The sequence below is a fragment of the Lepisma saccharinum genome, chromosome 9 (genome assembly GCF_977018435.1).
Source record: "Lepisma saccharinum chromosome 9, izLepSacc3.1, whole genome shotgun sequence".
Lineage (NCBI taxonomy): Eukaryota > Metazoa > Arthropoda > Insecta > Zygentoma > Lepismatidae > Lepisma > Lepisma saccharinum.
In genome coordinates, this window is record NC_139237.1 from 57,739,352 (window position 1) to 57,766,546 (window position 27,195).

Here is a 27,195-nt window from a genome sequence, read left to right on the forward strand (position 1 = left end):
AGACGCCACTGCAATGGTCAATAATATTTCACAATGAGGGCAAAAAAATGCTATAAAATGAAAATGGAGAAAGCCCAAACATACATAGAACATTTCAGTAGCTATTTACATAATATAGCATTCGACTTATTTAATTTACAATACTGTTCTTGTTTCTAATTGCAGACACAGGAACAGAAATGAACCGAGTGGATAGACGAAATGATGGAACGGATGTGACAGCACAGGTACAATTTTCAGGTCCAGATTCTTCAAGCATTACCACAACAGAAAGAGGCATAGGTAGGCACAGCTTTAACAAGTTTCCAAATAATTAGGTTATCTACATAAATAGTTACCAATATTATGCTGATGTTATATATAAATAGAATAGTTTTGTAATATTTAAGTAATTCTATCCATGAGCTTATTCTACGTATTATAGTACCGATAATTTCATTAGATGTGTTTCAAGCATTAATTATTAAATTGCATGTGCTATTCTACTGAAAATTTCACCTTTGATTTGATATTATTGACAAATGTAAATTTTAATTATTTTACTCTTGCTAATACAAAGTTTAGATTGTCTAAAACAAACATACACTTTACAATTTAGTATTTCTCAAAGTGCTACCACATGTTGTTTTCTTTAACTAAATACTGTAATTAACTTTGTATTGAACTAACAATCCAAATAAATAAAACACTATGTGTAGGATAAAACATGTAATGATCACAAAGACAATGCACATGTCAAATTAGAATTATTCCTTTAATGTTGATGTTAATGGTGATTTCCCTTGCCTTTTTATTTAGGGTTGTAAAGAAAATCAAAATGTCAGCACATGAAAGAAGCTTGCTGCTTTTAATCATTTAATTGTTGACGGTTTGTGACAACTAATATTTACAATCTTTTGTTGTTACAAGAGATTTTTAACCACTTCTTTCTTCCTCTTCAAAAGCAAATTAAAGAGGTAGAAACATAACGATTAGCATTTAAGATTTTTGTGTCACTTTATATTACTCTTGGCTGTTTCTCCATGCTGAATTTAATTTAAACATGATTCTAGCTTTTGTGAATACAATGACCCCAGTTTTATTAGTTATACTTATACATGTAAAAGCTAATGTTAGCTTTAGGTCATTTTCTTTTTTCCAAAACATGATGCAAGCACTACATGTCACTGCAATTGTGTTTCTTGTGTAAAAAAACAATTACCCAAACAAATAAGTTGTGTTCGGTTTTTTAAGTCCACTTTTTTCACAGATAGGCTAATCCAGACTGGACCTACACTTTAAAATGAAATTCAAACCACCATGTGCCTCCACCGGGTGTTTAACCCAGGACCCCTTGATTACAAGGCAAGAATGTTACCATTGTGCCATCCCAAAGAACCAACCAAATAAACAACACAAGAGCACTACAAAAATGATTTTAATGTACACGGAAGAGTCAAATGAAAACCTTAATTTGTTATTGTTTCTAAACTAGTAGGTTTCTGCACATAGGGTTCCAAACGTTTTATGCAATTTGGGATAGATCCATTGCTGATCCACATACGTGGGCAAAGCAAAAAGTAAGTTACACCCGAGCTGCGTTCCTGTACTAAAAGAGAGAAAATAATCATGCTTGGTGATAGGACTGTCCGAAATGTATTCTCCCCATACCCGAAGCAGCCATGCTGTAGCTGCTTTATGGAATGTCACACCCCATGATCAGGAAATGGTGCCAGATGTTCGAAGAGGAAAGAACAAACATGAATGACGAACAGTGTATTGGACAGTCTGCAACTGTGAACACTATCGACAAAACGGAGCATGTGAATGCAATCATTCTTGCCAACTGCAACGTGAACATTAAGAGAGATTGCAAATGAACTGAACATATCATACGATAGTGTGTCTATGCTGATTCATGACCAGTCGGGTTATAGTAAAGTGTGCTCTCACTGGGTGCCGTGATAGTTAACGGATGAGCACAAAAGCCAACTCAATTGAAATTGGACGGAATTTTTACACATAAGAAATCGAAAAACTGGTCACAAGATTCTGGAATACCTTGGTGACTATCTCGAAAAAAGTTAACTGTTCATACGTTTTTGTACAATATTTTTTTTCTTTCTAATGTGTTCTGTTTGTTTTATACAGGGGGGGGGGGGTGTAACTTACTTTTTGATTTGCCCTAGTATATTTTCAAGTCTGAGTTAGTGTCTGTGTACCTCAAGAAGAAGAATCTTTGGAATCTATGCGCAGTCACTTATGAGCCACCCACCGCAAAGGTCTTTCCACCCATATCCGTGCAGACTGAGGCCATTGTCAAACTTCCTCCTCTATTTGTAAGCCTGCTGGCATGCTAACCATGCATGGAGACATTGAATTTTCATTTGTCGTAGAATGTCTAAGTTTTAGGCTTCCAGAGGGCAAGAAACCACTGCTCTTTGCTAGTGCATGTGTATGCAGGTGGTGCAATCTTTAAAATGACAAAAATGGAGTTGTGAATCTCACTTGCTCAGTGTTGCAGCGTTGATGTCGTTTCGTAAATAACAGTCGATGCCTCTTGTAAATTTGGGCTGTTTACAGTCTTTTCTGTATTTTTTGTCGGAATTTTAAGGTTTTCAATTGACTCTACCTTGTATCTGTACTATTTATCCTCAGGATGCCTGAAAGATGGAACGCTGTATGCAGAAGGTTCAGCTATGATGACATCCAGCCTTTGTGAACACTGCTTTTGCATCAAAGGAAAACAAAGATGTGTACAACCCAAGTGTTTGTTGCCTCTGGAAGGATGCAGCCCACATGTAAACTCTGCAACCTGTTGCCCAACAAAGTATAACTGCAGTAAGTGAAACATGCATGTGGCATGTGGTTGTTGGCAAATGATTTCAGCAACAACATTTGTAATGTTATTGACATGCTTAATTAGAATGTTTAAAATACCCACATTAAGCTTTTTTGCTTTGGAGGGGGGGGATGCCCACTCATTTCGGGTATGCAAATTTGTATGTATTACCAGTTAGTAAACTAAGTACCTTTGAACAATGGTTCTAACGTAGGTCATAACATCTTATTATAATATTTATATGTAATATAGAAACATTTTATTTCCGTTCTAGGAAAATCCCAAACTCATACACAAAAAGAACTATTGAACTCGTAATACCGAAAACTTGACCAAATTTGCATTGCCAAGTTTAACCTTAATGTCCATCTACCCTACCTACAAGTTTCTTATGAATTACTTTATAAAACATATCAGCACCATGTCATGAAAGCTTGAGTGGAAAACAGCCTGCTGTTGTCTCGGCTCGACAAGGTTGGTCAGTTTCAGAGTGGTGTCTTTGATCCACAAACCTGCATATCTCTCAGCATGAAAATCTTTGATGATTGGACCATTAATGGACACGGAATGATTTTTCAATTGTGTTTGTTAGTTAAGAAATGGTATACTATATTCTTTCAATTCCATTTGCTTTGAAGGGGATAAAAACATCCCTGGCTGCGATAAAAATAATTTTATTTTGCTGGGGATAAAATCTTTTGTGGACATGCATGCATGTTAATTCGCACACTGATGTACATAACGAAATTTTGATGTAAAACAAATTTATTCACAACTATAACTTTGAATCCTGGAGCAAAGCTAGTTGTCATTTGCTTGTACGTTTTCAAATTTAAAACCCTTACTTCTATATTTTGAGGTTAACTACAAGCAATGAGGAAGAATAGTGAAATGGATGAAAGAACAAGCACAATTCAACACTGATGTTTTAGCACCAAGCGAGAATCTTTGGAAGAGAGAACCTAAGTCAACCACTCGCATATCTAGCCAGTGGGATGGCAATTCTTTTTCTTATTACTATTTACAAATTTCATTTATATCCTATTCATATCAACCAATCCTTCTTCTGGATGAACAAGACTCTCGTGCCTGAGTCCACCACATCCTATATAATCCTCTGGGTGTTACACGTTGTTGTGTGTTCCATCCACCTGCGTGCTGAGTACTTCTTTACAACCTCAGCTTTATCAATTTGGTAGTGATTTTAGTTTTTTGGTGTGTTTCAATTCATTCTTGATAAGAGTTATACTCCATTATATTTGTTCTAATTAAATTATTTGCTCCAGCTTAAAATTAGTAGTTTTTACTAAGGAAGGGCTTACCTCCCCATATTATTAGTAGGAACCAAATAGCTTCAGTGCTGAAACACCCATTATAACTATCAATAACAAAAGTAACCAATGGATAGCTTGCTGCAAAGGAGAGTACTAACTTTAAAATATGCAGAGCCCTTTTAATGTGAATTGTTACTTCACTCAGTAGAAGGAAAAGAAACACAACAGGGATGGATTCTTCTGTTGCATTCCTGTATGGGTCCTATTTTTGTAAGCAAGTTTTCAATTTGTCAGCTATAGAGCGACCACAAACAAAAGCATCTTCGGCCAGAAGCCTTCACGCATCTTCACCTCCATCTGTTCAACTCGGACCATCAGGAAGCATGCTCTACTCTACCCCTTCCCTCCATGCAGGAGTACAGTGCACAAAAGTCGTGGTTCTGTGAAGGTCATTTTGCCTGTGGTTCCACTATACACAAGAGTCATTCGTTTTTCAATTAACGCAAATGGTTTCAATTTAAAAAATGCATAATTTTAATGGCAAATTTTCATAACAATTTTTGAGATTTTATGCTCGATGTTTCATATTTTTATACATGAATTTAGCACGCTCTTAATTATTAGTTACACTTTACCAGGCTTACAGTCAAACAGCTGATTACCGCTGCCCACCTCTTCCTGTTTATGCAACACACTGCAACCTTAGAATCAAGTCTTCCCCAATTCGGCCAGCAGGAAAACAAGATTTTGTCAACATAACCGTACTGTGCAGTGAATGGGTTTTGAATTTGAATTTGACTTGAAAATTTTGGGTGCATCAGCACTTAGGCTATTTTGCACCTGTTACATTATATGGGGTCCAGCTCCTTGCCTATACAAATAACAACTCTAACGTTGCATAAGTAAAATCTTAAAATATTCTGACTTCCGTCAAAAGCTGAGGCTGTAAAGGGGTGCTCAGCATACATAAGGACAAAAAAACAGGACAACACACAGAATTATACTGGCCATAAGGCCAGAGCCTCGTTTGTCTGCAAAATGCAGTCCTGGGTGTACTATGTGGAATGAGGTTGACAGTTGGGTGTACTACATGGAAGATCACCCCTTGCACCCCACAGTGAATGGGTGTCACAATTTATCTCGGCCTGGGTTTTGCAAGAGAAATGGTTTCTACTGGCAGCCACCACACACCCACTGTGATTGATTGATTTAGTTTATTTTACTTTGCGTTTTGTGCCTCAAGGCTAATTCGTGAAGATGGGGATGAGTGATGTCATGATGAAATTGATGAATGAACATTCACAAACAACCAAGCCCGAATGGGATTCAAACCCGGGACCCTTGGCATCGCAGCGCAATGTGCTAACCACTAGGCCACAGGGACCGGCACACACCCACTGTGGTTAACAGTGAAAATAATTAACATTACATAAGTCAACCATTTATCTAAATCAAAGCTTAGCTTGATCTTTATTTTTATTGTTTTATTTGTAATATTTAAAATATTCCTAAGAGTTTAATTCTTTAATTTCAGGTGAAGCTATTACTTCTACAACCACTACAACCTCTGCTCCAACACCATTCACAGGTAAGTCTTTCATATCAATCTATTTGAGTACTTTCCATCTGTAGAGAGCAAAAGAGAGAAGTGTGATGGGGGGGGGGGGAGGTTATTATTTTCTTTATAAACAGCACATTTTACAAATCACAAATGGTGTCATTTTGCAAATTCCTTGTTTTCATCTTCAGACCCAATGAAGTTATAAAAGTATGTGTGTGACTCATTCAATGCAAGCCGACCTCCATACTGGAATTGTTATCAGAGCATGCTACGAGGCCAGGGGTCCCAGGTTCAAATCCAATTTGAATTAGCCAAAAGTGGCAGAAAAGCCATGCTAAATAACAAAATCGAATCATTTGTTACACGTTGTGGTTGAATTTAGTGAATCATTCTTTTAGCTCCAAGTTTCAAACCAAAAATAAAGAAACCTGCAAAACTTGGAACATTTGAGACTTGAAAATGTACTGTTTAAAACACACACATTTGACAGTGAAATAGCTTCTATTTTTTTAAACTTTTGATTTAAAATGAATAACTTGGATTGTTCGAGAAAGCCCTTTTCCATCCATCTGCCTCTGGTAGTCAAACAGTTGAAAGTCAACGCTACAAAGATAAAACTTCATGCTTTGAAGGAAGAACGAATTTCTAGTATAATGAAATACTTGGGTATATCTGTCTTTGTCTGCCATGGCAATGGAAGGAAGGCACTTGTTTATGAGTAATAATCACATCATACCAGTTTATCTTTACATCAGAAATAAAAATACAAATAAAAACTTATACTCTGTGGAGAGAAACACAAATAGGGTAACAATTTGGTACCAGGGGCAGAAAAAACAAAGTAATTCAGGGTCCAATCCCTTTTTCTCAGGAGCCAGTTTTCTTTTTATATGGTCCAAGAAAGCGATGAATCCAACTAAGGTAACGCTACACATTTTGGAATATGATCTTAAAATACTTAATTTATTAATTTATACAAGATTGGATTAAAAATAATTAATTCTTGCACCAGAGTGGCCTTCCTAAAGAAGGCTCAACTTCTAACAGTATGAATAACTATGCAATATATTCTAATACATGGCCGACTCTACTGTATCACAAAGATTTTAAAATTCGGCTAGCAACAGTGAAAAGATTTGTAATGGCTTTTTTATTTTTTTAATTTAATGATACACGTGATCCAGAAAAGCACACAAACATAAAAAAAAAACAATTTTAAAAAAGTTAATGATATTAAGCAAACTGAAAATATTAAAAAAGTACATTTTTTTAGTGAAAATTTTCGGGCGCCATGGCAACCTGGCAGCCTGTAATTTTCTATCCCTGAGAATGTAAATTATCTTGACTGACCTATTTCGGGAAACTAGAGGAACTACAAAGATAAATTTATGTAACAAAATGTCCACAAAATCTTAACTTATTATGATACAAATTATCATTAATAGTCAGTTCATTATAAAATCTACAACCAATGCAATCTGATTAAGCCACATTACACAGACACTGCACCTTCAACCAGCACTTGCCCGACCCTGTGGCCGAGTGGTTAGCACATCGCGCTGCGATGCCAAGGGTCCCGGGTTCGAATCCCGGTCGGGCTTGGTTGTTTGTGAATGTCCATTCATCAATTTCATCATTTCATCACTCATCCCCATCTTCGCAAATTAGCCAAGAGGCACAAAACGCGAAGTAAAATAAACTAAATCAAATCAAATCAAAATCAAATCCAACCAGCACTTGAAGTGAGAATTCTTAGGGATGCTTCCAAGGTTTACCAGGGCAAGAGCAAGACAAATGAAGGGATGCCTTACCTATATTTTCCAAGTAAGGGGGTGGCATTCCCTGCATACACACCTCCTTCCCTTTCGAACAAACTCTATGATTTGTTTGTATTTACATTAACATGATGTAGCATCCCACTACATGAACTCTCACTTGGAGTACCTGAACGAAGATGACACAATGAGGAAATGTTCTGCACAACAACTTCGAGGCTTCACTTATCTACTGTTCAATGCTCTATAGATTACCACAACAAATTAATAAGATTCAAAACAAATACACATTTTTCAGCTCTTACTAGAATTTTGTGGTAAATGTACAGAGAATTGCACATAATTATTAATGTATTAAGGGCAGAGTTATAGTTTCGTACCAGTTGTGCATTTATTTCAATATCATCTGAATGGGCACTGCTACTAAAAAAAAAAAACTGGGCGTATACAAGAGTATGAATTTATCCCCATGTTGCAAGTGCAAGAGTTGTTTTTTTTTTATGTTGATTATTAAGCTACACATGATGATTGAAAAATATGATAAGAATTTTCAGAATCCCAAGTAGTATTCCTTATGGGGAATCAACTTCAACATCAAATTACGGCTAATCAAATGAAAGTTTAGACTTTTATGCTTGTCAAACGCATCTTCAAACTGCCCTCTTTCCGTTGATATCTCTTTCTATGCCATCGGAACAATTCAAATAATACTCCCATAAGTGCAATGCATTTCTCCTTGCCTCTTATGGCCATCCTGGCAGTGTTGCCAAACCTGAGGCACATAAAAAGAGCTAAATTTCACCTTAAATAGAATTCAAACTGATTTTCAAGAAGCAAGATTTACGAAGGCTGAATAAAGTGCCTCTTAAGGTAATTTTAGTTGGCAATTACTATTAACTTTAACGTGATGACAATTTATTCTTAGTTTTCACTGTCTAGATCTGGCGGCATCACCCATCTCAATAATCCACCAATGGTCATATGAAATCGAGAATAAAGGATTCCCGGATAACAATATTATGTCATTCACGTCAAACACGGTGCTGCAAAAAAAATATCTGGGGAGGTAAGAGGGGGATGGGGCGACGCAGCCAATATAACAATATCATGTCATGTGTAAAATGTATATTCATGGTAAGAGTTGGTCTGTATGGGCCGGAGCCAGTGATGACATCATAGTGGGACACGGAGGCAGATGTCACAGTTTACAGCCAAACAAGTGCACGAAGGAGCCAAACGAGTGCACGAAGGAGGAAATCTGGCTCCAAGAGAGCTAAGTTGGCAACATTGCCAAGGAGGGAAGAGCCTCACGGATTTTTTTTGTTTTGTTTTTAGTGCTTTTTTCTTTCCAGTTAAATGGCTAGTGCTATACTAGTGAAATTACAAATAAATTAATTATGTATTATGTTTATAGGTTGTGAAGTGGATAGAGAATACTATCCAGAGGGAGCCATGGTCACATCTGTTGCACGCCCTTGTGAAAACTGTTTCTGCATGAAGGGCAAAGTAAGATGCACTCCTCTGTTATGTTCACCTCCAATGCTTGGCTGCATACCAATTGTAAGGTCAGGAGATTGTTGTCCCACAGAATATAACTGTAGTAAGTAAAACGTTTTCTTTACAAGTGTTTGTTCAGTAATTACGAAATGAAACTGAATCAATATTAAAACAGAGAAGGTAAAATTGATGATTTCCATGTTAACTCATCAGGATGCCCACTCTCTGCTAGAATGCATGCTCGGTAAATATTACTCATACCAAATTGTATTTTTTTTTAACATTTAAATACCAATGCCTTTATTGATTATACTAATCTTCTATATTTGGAATATTTTATTACATTATACAATTGATAAATATGAGAATAAAAAGCATATTGAATTACCAAACTGAGTGAGTGTAATTTACTCAGGCATTGCTTCTATTTAGGCAGTCTTTCAATAAAATTAACGAAGTCGCAGAGCTGATTTCAAGGTCTTGACGTCACAAGAGTTCACTGGGAAGACATTGAGAAGGGTCGCATCATGCACTTATTGGAAATGGTCAAAAAATACATTGCAAAATCACTTGGGGAACTTTACCCACATGTCCATCCTTATGGATTAACACGAAAGGAAAGGATACATTTTCTAGTGGTTGCACATACACGATGTGCAGGAAGGCACAAGGGCCACGTCAAGAGCATTAAGTAGATAACAACTGTGGATCCATTCAATAGAATGGTCTCAAACTAAGTGGAGAAAACTGAAGTATGAACTGTGAGCATTAATGATTGCTATTACGAATGGTACTTGGTAATTAACAGTGGAAAGTTGATGTCTGGTTTCTCTCAAATTTTTAAATCAATCAATTCAATTTGTATTTTGTACTGTGTTATTCTTACAACATTCCGGTTATTTTTGGCTTATCATAAAAACCATATATTTGCATGTTAAATTATGATAATCGGAAATCCTTGTATTTCCATTACAGCATATTCAACTAGGGTGTTTCCTGAACAGCTTAGTGGACGAAAGGAGACAAAATTGAATGAGGTGAGTAAAAGCAATTTTAGATACTCAGTATATACTGGTATTTCATCAAAATGTTCACATACACTCATGATCAATATTTTCCCCACTAAAAGCTTAAACTTTCTTATAACAAAAATGATATTTTCCTGACTTTTCCATGCATTTGGAGGCCTCCCGGATGGTGGTCAAAACATCGTTGCCTTGTAATCAAGGAGTCCCGGGTTCGATACCCGGTGGAGGCACATGGCACAATGGTTCGGATCCCACTTTAAACTGTAGGTCCAGTCCCAATTAGCCTTCCTGTGCATAAAGTGAACTTAAAACAACAACATGCATTTGGAGGTATTTTCAAAATTCCCCTCACTTTTTCACTCAAAGGTCAATTTTCACTCCTCTGGGAACCTTGCAACAGCAATGAAGAAATTTAAGATTGCATTTAGACTTTGGCCTAGTAAACTGCATGCTCTGAAATATCAATGCTAACATATACTCACTTATACAGTACATTTGAATGAACATTCAACACAAGGAGGATTTGCACAGAAATACACCATTTATTCCTCAAACTGCAGGCACAGTGTGATTTTTACTTTTTGAAGCAAAAAGTACATATGGGGCATTCCAGTGATACGTGTGTGACATTTTACACATCAAATTTAAGGTTCTAGGTAAGAAATCGGATTAAAATATTCACAATGAACTGATTTCATAGATGAAGTACTTTGTGGTGTCTGCTAACAAATGAAAAAAACTCTAGCATTATGGCATAGACTGAATGCATGAAAAGCATTAACAAAAGTGCATTACGTGTGTGATGCTTTAAAAGTATAGCAAATTTTGACTTCATTTGTCTGTAATCATGCTATTAACTTTTATTGGTGATATGTGAAAATTATATGCATTTAAAAAGATCTAAACATTATAAAAACAATAACAGGTTCCATATTAATTCATATTATTATTTACATGGAGCAGGGCCACTTTTCGTGGTATGCCCCATATACATATGTACCATTAGCAAATATGTAGGTGTTTATGCTGAATCAACATATTGATACTAACTAATTTCAGGACCAGCCAGATTATATGAATGAGAATGCAAGACCTGATGCCGCTACTACAATGCTATACCCCTTAGAGGATGTGTTGGAAAGAAATGCAGGTGTAATTCCTGTATACTCAAAATCACATGATCCCCAGGTATGTTACCAATGAAACAATGCCTTAAAAAATACTAGCAGTAACAAAATATGAAAATTTAGTTATCTACAAAATAATTAGAGGAAAGCTAGAATTTTAAAAGATGTTAGACCACCAGTGATGACGCATGAGCAGTAGTGAAACTCAAACATAATTATGTCTTCCATGCATGTTAAGGTTTGTGATTTACCTTGTAAATTGGAGTTAACATAGTGATTTTTCTAAATTTTATTCATGCTCTGCAGAATTTAATTTATTTTGTAACTTAGTGGAATTTAAATACCACTAGTGGGCAATGACCAGTGGAAACCCACTATCCTGAGGGAATTGGGGAGCTACAAGTGAGTAGCGTAACACGGTTTGACAAATCTCCCACAACGGCCGAGGGTTCGATGTACTGACCACCACGTCACCCAATTTCCAGTTGAAGATGTCCACACCTCTACGTAGGATTGTGGGAGGGAGACTGGCAGTCGGAAGATAGGCCAAGGCCCTTCCAGGGCTGTAGAGCCACAGGTTATGTTAAATGGGCAATGTTAATGAACTGAATTCTGTTGGACCATGGACCTATTTCATCAATTAATATTTCAAAATTATCTCATTTTTTAAGAATCACATTGATCCCAGCTTCCATGGTTAGAATCAGGCCCTTAGCCAGGCAGGGGGCATCAGCCCCCCTTTACATTAGGTAAACTATTTTGCATAATTTGTTTGCAGTGAAGAGTGAAAATATAGACAACTCACAACTTTAAGGATAAATCCACAGAACATGAACAACATCTATTACATTCGCTCATTTTGTTTATGAGCAGAAGTAGCTGCAAGTATTTAGAACATTCTCTATACTTTAGGAAGTTCTTTCATAGGGGACCTTCTTTATCTGTACCTTCACTGTCCTTGTTGCAACCTCCTGTTTAGACAGAAATCTGTGACTTTGATGTCATCATGCAAGTTTCCTCTGCATCTGCGTCAAAGGTCAACAACAGCTCCCAAGTTTTGGGAAGGAAGGGCAGTTTCATTGCTTCGGTCGGGGGTGGAATATACTGTAGGCACTGTGATTAAATATTGTGCATTTTTTGTGTGTGATATACATATCTGTATCATCTAAAATATGAGACTGTCCTATTCTCAAACTGTCATGTTCAAATTTAATATTATTTATGTTATTGATGTTGTTTTTAACTTATGCATGTTTATTTTATATATATTGTTATAATCATCTTATCACGCTGTATAAAATACAAGAAATGAAATTGATGTAACCATAGCAACGAGAAATAATAAGTACTAAAAATGGTGATGGAAGTTGTGAGATTTTCTGCGCCTGTATTGTATTTATTTTAAATATAACGGTTATAGTTAATTACGCAATTTTATTTGCATTGATAATCGTTCTGCAAGTTTAAGCGCAGCGACGGTTATCAAGAGTGGCGACCCAGAAGCCAGGATTGTTCAAATAGTGTGCAATCTTCTGAAAGTGGTAAGAATGTCTGTTGTAATGGAACAGAATTTTTGTCATATGCTGAATTAAGACTTACGTCACAATCTTCAGTGAGTATAACGTAACTTCTTAAGTGAATCGTCATATGTGTGAAGATCACAATGGCTGATAAGTTAAAACAAAGTAAATCTAAATCGTCGCGTAAAGAAACAAACATTCAGGCTAATACAATGACTACTTACTTTGATGCTTGTAATCCCGTAGTCGCTTCCAGTAATGCGAATACTACAGAACATGATGTTTGTTCTACAAAACCCGACAAATTATCTTGTTGTAATGATCCTGACAATGATTTGAGGTATGTTCAGTGTACACAGTGCTCGTCATGGCATCATATATCTTGTCTCAAACTTACAGTCACTCACTGGACAATTTATTCGACTACACTAGAAAATTATTATTGTAAAGGTTGCAAACCAGATTATGATCCTTTTAGTTTGCCAGCTTATCTAGAAACTCTTAACCCGAATTTTGGTGATTTGTTAAGTACTGTTAAGAGTATTCAATTGCTTATGGTCACTTCTAATGAAGACCTCAAGACGAAACTAGAACAGTCTATGAAATCGCAGTTAGAACAGTCTAATGCTGAAATGAAATCGCAGTTAGAACAGTCTAATGCTGAAATGAAAACTCAGTTAGAAAATTCTATGAAATCACAGTTAGAACAGTCTAATGCTGAAATGAAATTGCAGTTAGAACAGTCTAATGAAGAACTAAAAACCCGAATTTATCTTGCTAACCAAGATATGAAATTACAGTTACAGCAATGTAATCAAGAATTTGCAGAGTTTAATGAGAATATTAAGTCTCAGTTTGAACAATTGGAATTGGATATTTATAGTAACCTAACTTCAAAATTTGAATCGGTTCATCAAGAAATTAATACTGTTAATCAAAGATTAGACAACTTGACTTCCGATGTTAAAACACAACTTGATTCAATAGCTTCTGAATGTGTCAAGAAAAATGAAAATTTGGGAAGTATTTTAAATAGCAATATTTCTCAAATCCGAACAGAACAAGACGTTCAAGGACAACAAATTTTAATAAATAAAGATTTGATTAGTGAATACGATAAATCTATTACAGTATGTTCATCCAAAATAACTGATATTAATAATAGATTATCATCGTTGGAAGTTGCTGGTAAGGAAAATGTACATTTTAGAACGTATCTTATTGATTGTAATAACAGGTTTCAACATATAGAATCTCGTATTGATGTTTTGCAAACTAATTATGCAAATTTTCAACGCAACACAAAGGGAAATTTGAAACCTCCCCTTGCACAAAATAGTTCTCAAACTAAGACATCACGTGAAAGGGCTAGAAATGCAGTTGACTCGGGGGTGACTAATTCATCTACTTATTCATCTGATGAATCTTTAACAACCCATGTGAAAACAACGTTCGATGAACCGCATGTTCGAAATCGTGTTCGCTGGAAGCGAAACAAAAGATTTATTCCAACCTGCAATGAGGAACATTATCGAAATAATATGTCACCTAATAGTGTACAGTTTAAGGATACAAGTAATTATGCGATTAACAATATGCAGACAACTTCTAGATTGAATTCTACCGTTACAAATATTGATAAACGTTCCAATGTTCAACAATGTTGTTCTGCTGATGGTGAAAATAGTTACATAAATCAAATGTTTACATACTCGCAAGAACCTAACCTCCCTGCCGTTCATCATAGTAATGTCCCTGGTGAAACGTGTGGGTTTCGTCATATTTCTTCCTTGCAGAATGAAGCTTGCAGACCATGGTTTCAAGGTGAAAGGCGTAATGCAAATTTAATGACTGGCACAAGTTGTCCAAATGCTGAAATTGGTGTTAATGAGTCAAATACAAATAACAATTACTGTGATAATCCACAAAGTCAGTTTGATCGTTGTATTTCTCCAACGTCTTTACCTGTAATTACTGTTGGGGATAGAGGAAACAGATATGTAAAGATAAATGAACTGTCTCATTTACCCAAATTTTCTGGAAAAATAGAAGACCAATCGGCTCGAGAATATCTAGAACATCTTAATTCTATGCTTGATCTTATGGGCATTCCAATTAACAAAAGGCTACAGAGTATTCAGCAGTGTTTCATCAACAGAGCTGCGTACTGGTATAGAACTCACAAACGTATGTTTTCTTCATATGATCATTTTCAAAGGGAATTCATGAAACAATTTGCAAGTCCGGAAATACTACAGTCTCAGTTATCAGTATTAAGGAACAGAAAGTATGATCCTACAGTACATGGTGATTTAGAAAGCTTTGCGTTGAAAACATATTCAAATTATTGCAATTTAGTTGAGAATCCAAACGAATTGGATGTTATTCAATTAGTTATTAGCCAGTTACCAAATAATATAGCTAATAACATAACTTGTCATGAGATACGTTCTATGGACCAGTTAACAACTATGTTAAGGAAATTAGATGTTGTCCGAACTAGTAGAAGAGGACTTATTTTCCTAACGGAAGAAACCGATAATAGTAGTAAGGTTAAACCCAACAAGAATCCTGACAGTATGAAATCAAAATTTAGTGTCAAGCAAATTAATGTTAAACACACCAAAAACACTTGCTCATCTTCTACTCAGACTTCGTCGATCGATGCTCAAGTACCTTTTACTAATGAATTTGGCAATGCTAATTCAAGATATGGACAGTTTAGAGGTAGCAATGGTAGTTTTAGAGGACGTAGAAATAATCGTGGCTATTCAGGATTTACATATAATAACAGAAATAATTTCAGATTCCAAAGAAATAATGCAAACTCTGGTATTCCCGGTGACATTGCAAATAGGAATTATAATCAGGATGCTATAACTTCTCAGTTACCTAACAGTAGTCAGAATGGAAGGATTTTCTACAATAGGCAAGCGCAGTATACAAGTGAGCCTGCTCTCGCTCCTACTTACAGTCAACCTGTTAATGTGACTTCATTACAACCACAAGATGCATCTACAACTTCTGGAATATCAAATTCTCCTTCTGGAAATGTATCAAGGACCTTTACACGACAATCTGGTATTGGAACATCTTACCAATCAACAACAAATTTAAATTAAATGAGCGGATGGAAGTGCCTCGTTCACTCTGCTTTCTTTCAGAGAGGCCAAATTTGAACAAACGAAATTCATTTCAAACACAGGAAATTATGAATGTACGTGATGATAAAGACTTAATATCGGAACCACTACAAGTGAATTTTTTATTGGAATGGTTTGAAGAAGAACCTGAATGGACTGTTAGTGATTATGATATTCCGGTTCCATTAACTGAAGTTCCAGTTATTCATGGAATTATTTGTCAAATACCTGTAGTTTGTATTATAGATTCTGGAAGTCAGGCAAATGTTCTAAATTTTGACGTTTGGTGTAAACTATCGTCTTTGATTGGCAACATTAAACTGGATAACGTGGAAGATGTAAAACTCACCGGTTTCGCTGGATCCAAGAAGTGTAAAGTTGTTGGCAGTAAAATTATTAATCTGCAGATAAAGAACGAATACTTTTCTATGGAATTTTTTGTTCTTAAAGAGTTGAATGCCGATGTCATTTTAGGAGTTCCATTTTTGAGGAAATATAAAGCTGTAATTGATTTTAAAGAAGGGAATGTAAGTTTGCTAAATGATAAAGGAAAGGAAATTTCCTCTGTTTTAACTCGGCAATGTTCTTCTACAGAAGATTTGAAGTATTGTACAAAGTCTAACTTTTGTTCCGAAGATACATTAAATGATAATGAAAGTTATTCATGTAGATTGTTACGTGATGCGTCAATTTTGAATAATGATGTAGAATATATGCCAGCTAAGAAGTCCATTTATGAGTCTGTTTTTAGAAATGATAATTTAGACAATTTGCAGAAAGCTGATTTATTCAAACTTCTGTCGTATTATCACGTACAATTTTCAGATAAACCTAGAAAAGCAATTGTTGAACCTTACAAGATTCAATTAGATACTGTAACACCTATTACAAGCACACCTTATCCCATACCAATATCAAGGAGACTACCTTTAGAAGAAGAGCTTTCCAAGTGGGAGAAATGGGGAATTATTTACCAAGATTCTTCACCATATCTTAACCCTCTACATATAGTGCCAAAGCAAGGAGGTCTTTGGAGACCTGTGATCGATTTTAGGAAACTTAATCAACATGTTATCTCTCCACAAGTGAGAGTAGAAGCAATCAACGAACTGTTACAGAGGTTCCTAGGATGTGTTTATTTTTCTTCAATTGATTTATCATGTGGTTATTTTCAAATACCGTTGACTGAAGATTCATATCCTTACACAGCTTTTTCTTATAGAGGCAGACAATATCTTTTCCGCTATCTTCCGTTTGGGATTCGTTCAGCAGTCTCAGTGTTCCAGGACAGGATGAATAAAATATTCTCCACCGATTGCAGAAATTTTGTTGTTTGTTATTTGGATGATATTCTAATTTTCAACAAAGATTGGTCTCAACATATGCAACATTTAGAACTAGTTTTACAAAAGATAAAGGGTGTCAATATGTCTATTAAATTTTCCAAATGTAAGTTTGCTTACAAAGAAATCTGCTTCCTTGGACACATAGTGTCCGGTGATAAAATTATGGTTGATCCTGCAAAGAATTCAGCAATTATTAATTTTCCAATTCCAACAAACAAACGCTCCTTGAGAAGGTTCTTAGGATTAGCTAATTGGAGGCGAAAGTTTATTGAAGGATTTGCTGAAATGGCACAGCCTTTGTATGATCTGTTGAAAAAGGAATCAAAATGGCAATGGAATGATGTTCATGCTTCAGTTTTTGAAAACCTCCGCAAGTCACTGATATCTCCAAAGGCTTTGTATCAACCAGATTTCACGAAGCCTTTCAATGTCAACACAGACGGTTCGAAGAAAGGAATAGGAGCTGTTCTATGGCAAGACTCAACTGAAAATTCTGAAGAAGGACCACGTATAATTCAATACGTTAGCAGATCTCTTAAAGGCAATGAGTTATCATACAATACTCACGAGATTGAATGCTTAGCGATATTATTTGCTTTCGAAAAATTCTACATTTACATAGCTGGAACTAAGGTGAAATTGTTTACCGATCACCAATCTTTATCTTGGCTAGAATCTACTAAAACTTTGAATCCACGATTAAATCGTTGGAGTTTGAAATTACAAATGTTTGATTATAATGTATATCACGTGCCGGGAAAATCTAATGAAGCTGCAGATGCTTTAAGCAGATATCCTGATTTAAGTACAGGTTTTCCAACTCTATCGGAACTATATGTAAATAACATAAGTCTTGATTTTCTTGACGAAGATAGTGTAACATTTTGGCAAGAAAGTCAAAATTTGGATTCTTATTGCAGTGCCATTGTACAAAAGTTACAAAATGGGAATTTGTCGAAGAATATAAAAAGGCAATATTCGATTCAAGATAATATATTATTCCTGAAACATTTGAAAGAAGACAAGTGGAAACTTGTAGTACCTATTATTGTTGTACCCAAAATTCTTCATAAATTACATGACTTACAAGGTCATTTTGGATACTATAAACTATTTAATAAGTGCAGAAGTTTATATTATTGGCCTAAAATGAAAGTTAGTATCAAGCAGTATTTGAACGACTGTCTAACATGCGCAAAAACTAAACAAGCTCACACAAAAATTAGTAAGGATGAATTGCATGTATATTCTACTACTCCACATGATATGTTATCAATAGATCTTGTTGGACCGTTACCCAAATCACAAGGATATAGTTACATATTAACAATAGTTGACACTATGTCCAAATTTTTAATGGCTTATCCGTTAAGGAAGGCAACGTCACGTGAAATAATTAACAAATTCAAGCTCCAGTATTTTTACCACTATCCACCATGTAAGGTAATATTATCAGATAACGGTTCCCAATTTAAATCACAAGAGTGGAAGTTATATATGAATGACTGTAACATAAAACATATCACCATGTCAGTTTATTCGCCTTTCGCAAATCCTGTGGAAAGGTACAACAAAGAGTTAATACGATTGTTACGATTATATACTTCGCAAAATCATCAGGACTGGGTAAAATATTTGAATCATGTAACAGGACTTCTTAATAATTCCGTTTCAGAAATAACAAGTTTCACACCTAGTGAACTTTTTCTTCATCACGAATTAAAGGATTCAATTATCAGTCAAATTAACTGGCCAGATGATTTAAAGTTTGTGCCCTGGAAACATAAGTATTTTATCGCCAAAGCACGTATTAAGGAAAGATATAAGCCCAAAACTATTGAGTGTGATGCTAATAAATTGAAGATAGTCCCAGGTGATATTGTTTTAGTGAAAAATCATGAACATAGTAGTGCAATTAACAAGAAAATTCATAAGTTTATGGAATTATGGCTTGGACCCTATATAGTTGATGCTGTGAAAAACAATTATACAATTTTGATGTCTATGGACGGAAAGAAGATAACAACAAGGCAGAACTTGTCAAATATCAAGAAATTTAATTGTTCTGATGAGAAAAAAGAAGAATTGCTTAAACTAATGTAATTGTCATGAAGTGATGCATAAGTAGCTGTAAATTTGAACACTAAGATGACATTTTCAGAACTTTAGTAAAAAGAGTATTGTAAATTTGTGAATTGGTTCATTATGTCAAGTGAACTCTTTCATTATCCTGACGAGTGTATATTAAAAGCAGGACTCAAATCTTATATATTATATAAAAAAAAATGTTATGTTCATTTTTTTTCCAGGAGAAGGGGAGAGATTGAGACTGTCCTATTCTCAAACTGTCATGTTCAAATTTAATATTATTTATGTTATTGATGTTGTTTTTAACTTATGCATGTTTATTTTATATATATTGTTATAATCATCTTATCACGCTGTATAAAATACAAGAAATGAAATTGATGTAACCATAGCAACGAGAAATAATAAGTACTAAAAATGGTGATGGAAGTTGTGAGATTTTCTGCGCCTGTATTGTATTTATTTTAAATATAACGGTTATAGTTAATTACGCAATTTTATTTGCATTGATAATCGTTCTGCAAGTTTAAGCGCAGCGACGGTTATCAAATAGTATGGGGTATGTAAGGGATAATTTCAGTATCAGTCAATTAACACTTCAAGAGATGTTTTAAAAGATGTAGAAAAATGTAGTATTTGTGTAGTATATGATATTTATAAATGAATGATTGCCCCCCGCCCCAACACACACATAATTTACCTTCATTTAATATTTTTTTAAAAAGTGGATTTAGGTTACACAGTCCCCCTGATAACACTGTGCGACAATGAAAATTGCCGCAGAACCAAAACATGTGATTCCTATGGAGTTCAGTGCCCTGATGACAATAGTGAAAACAGTTTTTCGCTATCCCTAAACTTTTCTCAATTTTATCAGCGCACGACTGCATGTTATTGTTGTCGCGGCACTTATCAGCACAGCGTGTTACTAGGGCTCGACAGTGCATAGGGGAGGGGGTGGAGAGATAAGGGATAGATAGTAACTTGGTTGAGGTATAGTAAGGTATAATGGAGTTGCAGTTATTTGCATCAGTCAGTTGCTAGTGGGATCACGCAGTGTCTGTTCCTGCAGTGTGTGTCATGCAAAACCCCTAACGTGAAGAATACTGTTTGTGCGTGTTCACGTGTTTCTTGTGTTCAGCGATGGCTAGGAAGTGTGTAAATTTACCAAACCTTTTCTGTTATGTGTGTGGTGAGTTTACGACGAAGTCCCAAAGACATCCCATTTCCCTGCTTGTCAGAAAGGCATACGAGTTGCATTTTGAATCAAAGGTAGATAAGGGTAAGTGTTGGGCACCACAGAACTGTTGCTTACATTACTCTTGCTATTTAAGAGGCTGGTTGCATGGAACCCACCCATCTATGCCATTTGCCGTACCACAGTTGTGGAGGGAACCTAGAGACCACATAACAGATTGCTACTTTTGTTTAATGAAACTAACTGGAATCTCAAGTAAATCAAAACACACAGTTTCATATCCAAATGTGGAATCTGCAGTGCGCCCAGTTCCGCATTTTGATTCTCTCCCAGTTCCAAAACCACCAACGGAATTGTCACTGGAAGATGAAACAGACGATGGTAGTGACCAACCAATAGATCATGAAGATCTTGATTACACGCCATCTACATCACAGCCCCAACCACAGCCATTGTCACAGGCAGAATTGGCATGAACCCATTGTTGACAAACACAGTGTGCTGTTACCACCGCTCCATCGGAAATTGGGCTTCATGAAGAATTTTGTGAAAGCAATGGACAAAGATGGTAGGGTATTAAATTTTTACTGTCAAAATTTCCTGCGATTAGTACTGCAAAAATTAAAGAAGGTATTTTCATTGGTCCTCAGATTCGTGACTTGATGATTGACATAACCTTTGAAGAGTTTGCTGACAGATACTGAGAAGGCAGATTGGCTTGCCTTTAAAGATGTATGCAACAATTTCTTGGGTAACGTCAGGCCTGACAATTACAGAGAACTGACAGAATACATGCTGGACTGTTACAAGGCTATGGGGTGCAACATTTCTTTCAAAATACATTTCCTGCATTCTCATTTGGATTTTTTTCCCGCCTAATCTCGGAGATGTGAGTGACGAACATGGTGAGCGATTTCACCAAGATATCGCTGCCATGGAAAGACGATATAAGGGAAGATGGTCACCAAACCTTTTGGCAGATTACTGCTGGACACTCCTACAAGAAGTTTCACCATCCACCCACAAACAGAAAGTTTCCAGGACATGTTTCTAACTTATACATACATTTCAAGTTTTTTGCAGATTTCTCATAACTTTTCTACATTTTGTAATACAAACAATTAATTTTGTTACTTGATCTGTATTTTATCCAGCCACAGGTTCCTCCTGTACTGTAATGGAGTTGTTTCCAAGTGTCGCGAAAGATGCTACTTTGTTTTTCATGAATTACAATATATTACTTACTATATGAAATATAGGCTAAGTGGTACATGTAGCATATCTTTTCCAGAAAAATTGGTACGTGATGGAACATTTCGGATTTCATTTTCGTAATCAGAGTATTTGATTTAGTAAAGAACACCTTCTTTCATCTCGCGGCAAGACACAAAGTTCAAATTTGTTGCACTGTGTAACCTGTGAGCCCCCCCCCCCCCTCCTCCTCGAGATCAATTCTAGCTACGGGCCTGGTTAGAATCCTGGTTAAGATTTCATTGGTTGACTTGGTTTACTTTACTTCGCATTTCCGCCACGTTTGGCTAATTGCGAAGATGAGGATGAGTGATGGTATGATGAAATTGATGAAGGGACACACACAGAACACCCTTGTCCAAGCCAGGATTAGAACCCACTCTGCCAAGGAGACCTGCAATTCCTGGTTAAGGCATGGACTTATCATCAATTTTAGCTAAATATGGAACATTGCATTTTTTCATTGTTCCATCCGGTGTGCATTTTCTTCACATCCCCATTGTTGTGATTAATCCAAGAGATAGAATAGCAACATAAAATGACTGAAATTTTTTTGCTGGAGATTATCCAGCTTCTGCCACAGTAGGCTGAGAAAATCTAGTGTGGTAGATAAAAAAGTCCATTATTCTTTGTGCCCATTTCTATTCTTGATGGAGTACACTTGTCGCTTGACATAACCTAACAAATAAAGTTAAAGAGGAACAAAGTCTGGTGGGAGTGGTGGCCATGCTTCTCATCCCTGTCCCCTCTTTAAATACACCTCTGGTGTATGAGATCTTGCAGCAGAGGCAGTAATTTCTCATCACCCACAGCAAGAGTGCAAGTAATTTGGAGAGTTTCTCTTAGCCATACAGTACAAGATTTATTCCAAAACTATGACCCTTTATAACCTTATCATTATTATGCATGCAAACTGTAGACATCAGTGTACTCAATCAACATAATTTCTTTCTTGAATTCTCTCAAATGAATTGGAAGTGAGTATTAAGTTTCAGAATTTAGAATATTAACATGATTCTTCCAAATGAGACACTTTTGTAAAATGCATTGCTGAAAAGGCCCACGGTCCAGTGGAAACTTAACAGCTAAATGTAATATAAATGTATTTATTTATTTTATTTATTCCTTGTTTTGGATGGCGAGGTTAAGGCACAAGCCTTTTCTTCCACTTAACCATCTCTACTTTACATTTTATAAATTGATTTTTATAGCTAACTGTATGTCAAATATATAAAAACTAAGAACATTAAGATACCAAAAAAACAAGAAAAAATAAAAGAGGAAGATGCAAAAAACATAAATAATAAAAACAAAAATATACACACACTAAGTAAAAAAAATACATGTAAAACATAAACACACATGCAACAAACATAATCAAATTACAGAAAAAGTCGGTGGGTGTTGGTCCTACAAGTTTACACGAAGGTTTAATTTTATTTCCCTATTTTCAGTACTGGTAAGTTCACTCCAGAAGATGATTTGTTAATTTTGATTTGAATTGGCCGAGAGAAGACGAGTTTCTTATGTCGTTGGGGAGGTCATTCCATGCTCTGGTAACAGTGACCAGTTACATATTTCATGAAATTTTAAATTTCAATACCACCCTGCGTCAGTTGATAAACATGTGCATCCTTTTGACAAACACATTTTAGTTATTATTTACTTGGTGATTTGCCTCTTATTGTAGTAAAATAATGTAATACAAAATTATATTATTTAAAAATGCACATGCAATTTGTTGCATTTGTTCCCAAATATTTGATAATTTTTCATTTAACCAATTAAAATTAATGTTTTATAGCAATAGCAAAGGTTTTATTTTTAACTTAGTTAGCTAGGTATCTCTCCCCAACCATGTTTCTCTCTCTCTTTCACTACAATCATGGAAATATTTATATAATTTAATCAATATGTGCAAGTTCTCATCCAATATTCTTCATCCATCCATAACAACCTTATAAACAGGGTTCAACACAAAGTGCTGGTTTTCTTGGACACTACAGTAAACAGCAAACATGCCATTGTCTATAAGTGGTTCAGGGTCCCAACTTCCGAGTGGTTGGTTAACCTGTAAATCCCTGCCTAAGTTCCCAAAGACCTGGGTCAGTGGGGCAAGGTGGGTGGAGTCTCGATGGCACCTGAGAGAACTTGAAGAGCCCACCATGTCGGCCCCTTGCCTTACCGGTCTCCCACTGAGGTGGGAGTCCAGAGTTGGATTGGATCTGCCTTTCAGAGTGCATGGACGAAATAAGACTGTGAATTGGCAAGATGTGTTGTAATTTAAGGGGCAGAAGTACAGTTCCACATAAAAGGTACGCACATTTCAATACTGTTAAAATGCACACTGGTAATGAAAAAGCTTCAATATTAGATGCAATCTTTTAGAAATACAATCAACAAGTATTTTCAGAATACTGTGTGCATCTTACAAAAAAAAAAAAAGAATATTCCCCCAATTCCAATTCCAACTATTGGTAAATCAATTGAATAGTTTAATATTGTAGAATGCAGTAGAGTGGTGTGAAATGATCACGATGTTGGATTTGTACACACACTGGTTCTCAGAAGTTGTGGTTGGTTGTCAGTATGCCACAGACTAAAATCATTTTTGAATCATCTGTGCTTTTGCATTAAGACTTCATTGGCATTTCATAATTTTTTTAACAAATGTGTTATGTTTTCAAAGTTTTATAATTTATGGACCTCAAATAAAGAAATTAAATTTCCATGAAGGAAATTAGCCAATGTAGGTCAGATTTGGGGTTCGGCACTGTGGCCAAGGCATCATGCTTTGGGCTCCAGCTAAGGGACATGCACAGGTTCGAGTCTCCTGGGGGGAGCGTAACAATTTTTCTCCTGAGATTTTGGCCAGTGTATGGGACCGGTGGCTACCAACCATCGTGAGGAAATTGGGGAGCTACAAATGAGTAGTGTAACCCGGTCATGGAAACCTACAAGAACTGGGGGTTCGTCGTTCTGACCACACATCAGCCCATAACTGCTTTGATCTCATCAACTTCGCAGGTGGAAGTGCAGCCGTCAGTAGGTAGGTGGCTCTGGCCCTCATAGGCTGTTGTGCCAAAGGTTTATGTCGTCTGATTTGGGAGCCTGTATAAAACTGGCACATTCTACATTCTGTGCATTGTAACCATTCAGTATATTTGGCTGGAAATTGACCTACTGCATTTCCACATAGAACAAGATACATGGTTGTTGACAACCTCTGAAGCATTAATATACATCATATGACGGCAAGAGCATTCCCTGTCAGCGACCACCCTTCAGTTCCCACTACAAGTAGTCTCAAACACTGTCTAGTCCTCTTGTGGAGGTACTTTGAGGTATTCTATGAATGAAGGGAGCAGAAGCCGTTGCATGTGGAAGAAATCCCACCATTCCCGAAAGCAAACAATAGTAGTTGTTGAAAGTGAAGACAATCGGAACTAAGGTGCTAAACTATGTGGTGAGCAATCACCTAATGTAACCAATGCTCAGGCCAAAAGTGAGCCCCCAAGTTGAACAATAACACACAAAGAACAGAACATTCTACATTTAGGATGCCTAAATAACATGGGGGGGGGGGGAACTCTTCCATGTAGCAGTTTGCAAGTACAAAGGTATGGACAATTGTACCTGTGGATAGGATTTCAAAGTTAGAAAAGTGAGGGAAATTAAAGAACAGCACAGATAACAAAACATTTCCTACACAAAAAAGAGCTGCAACAAGGAAGGAAATGAGAATGTCAAAAAGAAATGGAAATAATAACCTACTAAACTACAGGTAAAAAATGTAACTTGTCACAATGACAGTGAAAGTGAAGCCCCCCTCTTAAAGTAAATAGTGAGCTTGACATAGAATTTAAGACAAAATGCTTTGCCGATTTGATTGATTGGAATGTTGAAGGTGGATGCTGAGCATTCAGTGAAGCCAGTGTGTTACACTTGCAACAGCAAAATAGTTTTCAAAAGTAGAAAGAATAGTGTATTTCAAGTTATAGGGGAAAGATTTGCAAATAGCTGCTGTACAGCAATAGTTATACATTGATTGTAATTGTTGTACAAAACACAATTTGAATATTTGTGCAACTTCAGTATCCATGGATATCATTGAAACAATTTACATTTCATTTCTCTGTTACTTCTTTTCATGGCAACGGTTATTTACATATATGTGACAAATTTTCTGAATGTGAAATATTGCATTTAGTGCAAATATACCTTTGCTGAAACAGAAACTATGAATCAGCAAAGGAATATTTGTTCATTAGCAATAAAATTAACAATTATATTAATCGGTACTTAAGAGAGATTTTTCATATTGCAATTGAGTTAGTTAATAATAAATCAGTTATTAAAAAAACTTTTTCCAATTATTTGTTAAATTAATTACCAGTTTTAATTTATACCCAAAATGCTATTATTATCATATTGAAGTCAATTTTCTTTGCAGGTAAGTTAATCGAGAATATAAATTTTAATTCATAACAATGATATTAAATTGTGTATGTCAACTGTGTATAAGTAATAGTGCAAAAATTATAGTAAATGAAAGTAAAAAAAGATGCTGTAAAAACTTGTTTATAGTAATTATAAAAGGAGTGGTTATCTCATTTCCTTCTGAAAAACAATAAGCAAAAACAAGACGATCATATAATTTCCTCAAAATCAATTAGCATTTTTTGTAATATGCAAATGGTAATGTTACCATAATTCTATTAAGTAACTAAACTATTGGCACAAGAGAACAAAATCATAAGCATTGTGTGATAAAATTTATCTCATTCCTGTTTTTTACATCATCAAAGCACTTCATTCTATGGTTATTTCTCACAAAACCTTTCACTGTTTAAACTATGTTTATAGAGTTATGTTAGACATGAATAATGCACAGATGACTGAGGTGTTGTGTGATCATTATACTCTTCAGTGTAGAGAAACCTATTCTGGTAGTATCTGATGACTAGGGCCCGGGACTTTATGTTATAACATACTTTTTATTTCGAATTGGCTTGGATATTGGTGTGAGATATTTACGATGAAAATCAGCCAAAATAGACTAACTTGATAAAGTATATTTTGACCAATTTCGCCTTTTTACATATTTCTACAATTTCTCGTAATAAGAAATATTTCTGTACAATTTCATAATTGTCTTGCATATAATTTGTTATTTTATAATTTATTCTTCGTACCTATTAGAGCAATGGATAGTTTATATTATCGATGGCAGGATAAGGAAATTATGGACAAAGAAGTTAAAAGCAGATGTCATATTTTGTTACCAACTAGTACAGAACAATAATACCCTCCCTCCTTTTTTCTATCCCAACAATTGATAGCCCTGCAAACATTATTGACAAAAAATGTTCTTCTCATACCAAGCAGTCAAAATTAAAAATAACATTCGGTACATTGCAGTACCTACTCTATCAGCATGTACCAGTTCGGGTGAATAGAATGCCACGAACAGGGACTTCTGCAGCAAAATTTTAATGCATTGTGGAAAAGAAACGTACGTAGTGTAACTTGTTGACAAAAAATTTTGTAGGCTATTTTTCAAATT

The 27,195-nt window shown here is 35.6% G+C and overlaps 1 protein-coding gene across 2 annotated transcripts in view; it reads left to right on the forward strand.

Annotated features, from left to right (window-relative positions):
- The window catches only part of LOC145992064 (uncharacterized), a 134,511-nt gene that overhangs the window by 75,759 nt on the left and 31,557 nt on the right, over positions 1-27,195 (forward strand). For both annotated transcript variants that reach the window (XM_083128228.1, XM_083128229.1), the window contains exons 4-9: positions 166-282; positions 2,638-2,820; positions 5,630-5,683; positions 8,846-9,031; positions 9,904-9,965; positions 11,016-11,144. In XM_083128228.1, coding sequence (XP_082984354.1) covers positions 166-282; positions 2,638-2,820; positions 5,630-5,683; positions 8,846-9,031; positions 9,904-9,965; positions 11,016-11,144 — 731 coding nt within the window. The remainder of the gene's footprint in view (positions 1-165; positions 283-2,637; positions 2,821-5,629; positions 5,684-8,845; positions 9,032-9,903; positions 9,966-11,015; positions 11,145-27,195) is intronic.